General features: G+C 27.2%; 1 protein-coding gene across 2 annotated transcripts in view; it reads right to left on the bottom strand.

Annotated features, from left to right (window-relative positions):
* LOC107444570 (aquaporin-9) overlaps nt 1-5647 on the bottom strand; it is a 73586-nt gene extending 67939 nt beyond the window's left edge. For both annotated transcript variants that reach the window (XM_043043779.2, XM_043043780.2), the window contains exon 1: nt 5400-5647. In XM_043043779.2, the coding sequence (XP_042899713.1) occupies nt 5400-5498 (99 nt within the window). In that variant the 5' untranslated portion in view covers nt 5499-5647. The remainder of the gene's footprint in view (nt 1-5399) is intronic.
* Nucleotides 5648-5866: the final 219 nt, after the last annotated feature.

Raw genomic sequence — 5866 nt, 5'->3', positions numbered from 1 at the left:
GTTCTCTACTGTATATATATATATATATATATTGTATTTGTATATATATTGTATATATATATATATATATTGAGCTTCTTTAGAACATTCTTTGAGTTAGAATATTAGAAATTATTAATATTAGAAGAATTTTAGAATAATATTAGAAGCTTTTGATTATTCAATGACATTCTATAATTAAAAAAATTTTATTAAAAGAAAATCGTTCGCAAAAACCGATTATTTTTATTGTTTTACATTTTTATAATAAAACCGTTACTTTCTAAAATTTATTAAAGACCATTTCTCCAAATTTAATAAAACAATACTTATATATCTCACCCCCTTTTTTAAAAAAAATATTCAGCTTTTAAATGATATTCTATAACCAAAAGGCTTTTTTTTTAAAAAAAAAACATCCACAAAATCATGAGCTGCATAATTTTATTGTTTTAAGACTTAAAGAAGAAAAAAAACCGTTAAGTTCTAAAATTAATAACGAACTATGTCTTCCTGTTTTATACGAAACTCCTATTTCACATCCTTTATTTTATTTTTGGCTCAGAAATTACGTTGGCAAATGGTATCAAAAGTTTTGCAAGTTTGAACTCAAATTCCAAAATGGCGATTGAAGAAGGAAATCGTTCTCTAAAATTTTATCTGTTTTAAAAAACGGACGATATAGAAATTTGTCCTGTTTGATATTTTGTTCTTAGTGTTATATAAGAGAAAGCTCTCGCTTCCTTTCTTTTTATTTTGTATGTACCTTGTAATTATATAATCCACTAATTGCTTTTTCCGCTTTTCGCAGCTTGTTTTTACACAAGAGTGCATTTAGAATAAAGGATATTAGCCAGGTGTTGCGTTCATTTCCAAATACAACGTTACCTTAAACATGGTGTTTTTAAAGATCATTGACCCGTTCCGCTAAACAACAAAATAATGCGTTTAACTTTCGCTCGGAGAGATATTTTTCCATACACCCTGAACTTTAAACCTTTATCACTTACTGTAGCTTCTAACAACACAACTCAATTCCATTTTCTTCGTTGCATATGAAAAGTAAGAGAGGCAAATGTTATAATGTACAGTGTGAAGAAAGAAAGAAAAAACACCCTGAATAATTTTTGATCTAATGATCGGATCTTCCCGTTCTAGGACTCCATCTTAATGGTTCAAAGGGGTGACCTCAACTATGCTAATTAATAAGTGCAGACGATATTTTAAATTACGGAATGAGACACAAAAACGCACTTTCTCTGATAAAACATACATTTTTTCAGATCTCTAAACTTCCAAAATGTAAGGGAGTAGCCTCAATGTGGGAAATAGGGTGATCTAAAGTTTGGACCCCTTAATGTTAATTTCACTTTTTCCGTATTTCACCATCAACGGTATCTCAAGAATCTTTTTTTAAGCGAAATTAAAAAAAATTTGCTCTCAACTGTAAAATTCGTTTAGCCAAAGATAATTCCGTGCAAAAAAATAAATTTCAGTAAATATTTATTATTTTTTACTATTTTATTTAAGAATGGTTGAAAAGATTTTGAATTGTAAGGTATACAATTTTTTTGCATTCTTTTAACGAATGTAATTTTACATGCCAAAATACAAAATTTGAGCAAAATCGGTCGAATAGTTCCTTAGAAATCAAATTTTATACACACGAATTTTTTAAAACTCGATTTCTAAGGAAGTATTGAACCATTTTTGCTCAAAGTTTGAATTTTTCAAATTTCGTATAAATTTAGATAGTTTCAAATGATGTAAAAAATTTTATACCTTATAATTAAAAAATTTTTTAGACTATTGCTAAATAAAATAATGAAAAATAATAAATATTTACCAAAAGGTTTTTTTTTTTTCATGAATTTATCTTTGATTAAGCAAATTTTATAATTGTGTGCAAAGATTTTTGATTTCGCTTAAAAAGTTTTCGAGGTATGGCGAAATACGCGAAATACAAAATTAAACATTAGGGAGTCCAAACTCTGGATCGCTCTTCTGACCAAATTATAGGAACCGTATTTCCCAGATGGCAGCAAACCCCTATATTTTGAGGGTCAAAAATCCATCCACACAAAAAAAACAGTTGTGTTTATTCAGAGAAGGTACATTTTTGTACCTTATTTCGTAAATTAGAATATCGTTTGCATCATCAATTAATGAGCAATATTGAGCTCACCCCCCTTAAACCATTCAGATGGAGGCCTAGAATGTGAAGATCCGAGCAGTAGATCAAAAGTTATTCAGGGTGGTCCATTTTTTGTTTTACGCGCTACTTTATTATATTGCAAAATTAGGAAATTTTACTACTGGCCATTGGGTTGGTAACATTTTCAAATGTAGTCACTTTTTAAAAAATTGAAATGACTAAAAAAAAAAAAATTGTTAAGCAATTTTGTAAGCATTTCTCAAAATAATATCTTAAACCTTACGAGGTGCCTTACAAGGCTGAAATAATCTGAATCTATAATCTTGAAATAATATCGTTAATGATGGTTAAAACGCAAAAAAAAAAGTTCTAGTCATTTTTATAAAGTAGCATAATGCAAATCATAAAATTAATAGGATGGATTTAGTTTGCCTTTCCTTAAAAAAGTTGAATTTATTTTGCCTTCTCTTAAAAAAGTGTTGGTTATCTTGAAAAAAAAAATTCTATTAAAATTATAAAATTTTAGAAATTTGAAAAGAATTTTAATTTAAATGCATTTCTTTAAAAATTAAAAAGAAAAGTTTTTATAAAAGTAGTATTACAAGTCAAGAATAAATTGCGAAACCTTAACAGTGACCCAAACTTTTAATATTAGCATAACGGGCGATTTTATCTTAGAAATATGCATTATTTAATTATTTAAGAAACAAGCGTAAAACTAAAGTAATTTTTAGAATATTATAAAATATTGCATTCAATATTTATTAAAAATAATAATGAAATGCAGAAATGGTGCATTTTTGTCTAAAAAAAATAGCGATCAGAAGGCGACTGACTGACAATTTTTTAATCGCTACTTGTCATATTTAGTCGCCCTATGGCCGGTGGTAACCTTTAATTTTGCCCTCTACACTCCTTTAGTGTTACAGACTTAATGTGTTTAAGAGGGGGGAAAGATCACATGAGACCTCTAAAATTACTTTAACCCGTATTCCTCTAAATAAGATGAACAATCAAACGAAAATACGTGAGTAAAAGCACCATTTTCACGAATTTGGCAATGCATCAATTTTTATATTTTCATATTTTTGAGCTATCTGTTGTAAAAATTGATGAATTAACATGTAAAGGCTCTTTCTCTAAATATGCTTCATTTAGGTTTCACAAATCAACTGATAGCAGCCGCTGTGGCTAGTTGATACGAATCTGCTTCCGGCTAGCACCAACTACAGTGCTGACGTAAAATATCGTTAATGTTAAACGGATCACGAGTTCCGCTGCCACACGATATTATTACGATGTTGTATTAACGTATCATTACATAACATTTTTTCTTTCCAATTTAAAAAATAACGTCATTTTTATTTTAAGAAAACAAACCAAACACTGTTGTATGAGTGTAACATTTTTAAAAATAAATAAACTTGCCCAAAATTTTAGTTAAAACAAATTACTGGGAGCTTTTCAAATATTACTTAAGCATGATTTTAGGAATTTTGGCTCCCCCCCCCCAGGTAGTTTTTTTAAACAATTTTTCTTGCATTAATAAAACTGAAAATTGGATTTTAGGGTCTTAAGTAAGCACTGTCCTCCCCTTTTCACCAAAAATAAGTAAATAAAAAAAAATTCTTTTCCCGCCTTTAGATGCTTACGTAATATTTGAACGGAACAACTATAATATAAATCAATTTCGAAAAAATATTTTTATAAAATATTCTAAAAATTTTATTTTTATTTGAAAAAAATTATTTAGTGGTAATTTGAATATTTTCAAACTGCAATACAATTTTTAAATAACTTTTTTATTGTAAGTTTCAAAAAAATATGAATACTAAAAATAGTTAATATTTTAATGTTATTATTTTATCATTTTTGCATTTCCCAGCTTCTATGATCCGTGACGTTTGCCCCTGAATAAGTGAAAACACGAGCATTAGATCAAAAGTTATTCGCTGCTCCAACTTTTCATTTCCTTTAAAGAAAAAAATATTTTAAAAAAATTTAAAAAATAAATCTTTAAATGACCAGGGATACTTTAAAAATAATCAGTAAATAATTCTGAAATGAAATCAAAAAACATTCGTAGTTGTTGTGTGAGTGGAAATAAAATAAATTCAGTCAATAAATCTCAATTTCAACACTTCATTTTATGATATTTAGTTTATATTTTTCACATCGTACAAATCGAAATATACTTAAAAGATCGTTTATTCCGAAACCGCAAAAGTGATGCAACACTCTACCAACACAAATCAATATTTTTTTTCCCCATGCAAGAGGAAATTATTGTAGAATTTTCACGATTATTACCTAATTTACCCAAAATAATTAGTATATCGTAATAATTAGTATTAGTATACTTTAATAATGTTAATGAGAAAATATGATTTGTCAATGAAAAAATTCAATTATTCGTCATGTTCTAATAAAATTCTCGTAAAACTTCAACGATAATTATCCAATACTTCTTTTTCGGAAATTGTAAGCTGTAGCTCAGAGAAAATGTGAATTTATCAACTAAAACGCTTAATTGCTCTTCATGACTTAATCAAAACATCTTAGAATTTCTACGATGAATCATCCAATTGTCCAAATATAAAAAAGCATATCAATTTTCAATTAGAAGTATTAAAATATTTAGTTGAAAAATTTTTAATAAAAATATTTAGTTCATAAATATAAAATATTTTAATATGCGTCACTTATTGCAGTAATAGCACAAAATAAATTAAAGGAAAAATTAACAAACAATTGAAGCGCAACAATTCAATTCAAAACGAAAAAAAAAATTACGAAATAAATTTAGAATCAAATTTATTTATTAGTTTTATAAGTCAAGATGCTGACTTATTATTTTTTAATGAAAAAATTAAAATGCAAGAATTCCGCATGATTTAAAGCTGATGTAATCCATCAACAAGTTGTATAATAGTTTAATGTTGAAAATTTCGACTAACAATATTATTATTTTTATATTATTTATTCTTGAACTTTTTAAATTTCCGATTATTTACAAATATAACATATTTATTCCTTCCTATTTAGAAGTGAAAACGTGTGTGTTTATGTAAGGTAAAATAATAAAAATATTTTTAAATATACTTTGTTAAAAAAAAAAAATAAATAAAAAAAACAATATTTCAAGAATTCATAAAACACTCTAATAATATAAATGATTTATTACACAAATTCAACCCGATTTATAAAGGAAAAAGCGAGTAAACAATAATCATAACAGTTGAAGAAAATACAAAAGTTTACTTACGATCAAAATAAACGTTCCTAAAAATTCTCCTAAAAATTCGCGCACTACAGTATTTTTTATTTTTAATTTTCTTAGGAAAGCGTAAGGTACATCAGCCATGTTTTTATTTTGAATCAAAGAATGATTGAAAACTACTTCTTTTTCTAAACTAGCTCAGATGGTAAAGATGATGCTACCGGCTTTCCTCTCCAACTGTAAATTCGGATCGAAAGCGTGTGTGTGCAGTTTAGAATGAGAATGAGAAGGATAAACCCGGTAAACAACAAGGATCAGGATACTGAGCATGGGTTGCTTTATTTGGCGACTTAACGCAAGTTTTGGGTAAAACAGACGACACGTTTTCTCTAATATTTGAATAGAACTGAATATTAAATATTGTTGGGAAGAAAACATTACTACGAAAAAAGTAACGTCATTTTTATGGTATAAATCAGCAGTTCCCAAAAAGTGTTCCGTGGAATCTTGGG

This window comes from Parasteatoda tepidariorum, chromosome 10, assembly GCF_043381705.1.
Source record: "Parasteatoda tepidariorum isolate YZ-2023 chromosome 10, CAS_Ptep_4.0, whole genome shotgun sequence".
Taxonomy (NCBI): Eukaryota; Metazoa; Arthropoda; class Arachnida; order Araneae; family Theridiidae; genus Parasteatoda; species Parasteatoda tepidariorum.
Note: the sequence above shows the minus strand (reverse complement) of the source record. Positions and strands in the feature narration are given on the sequence as shown.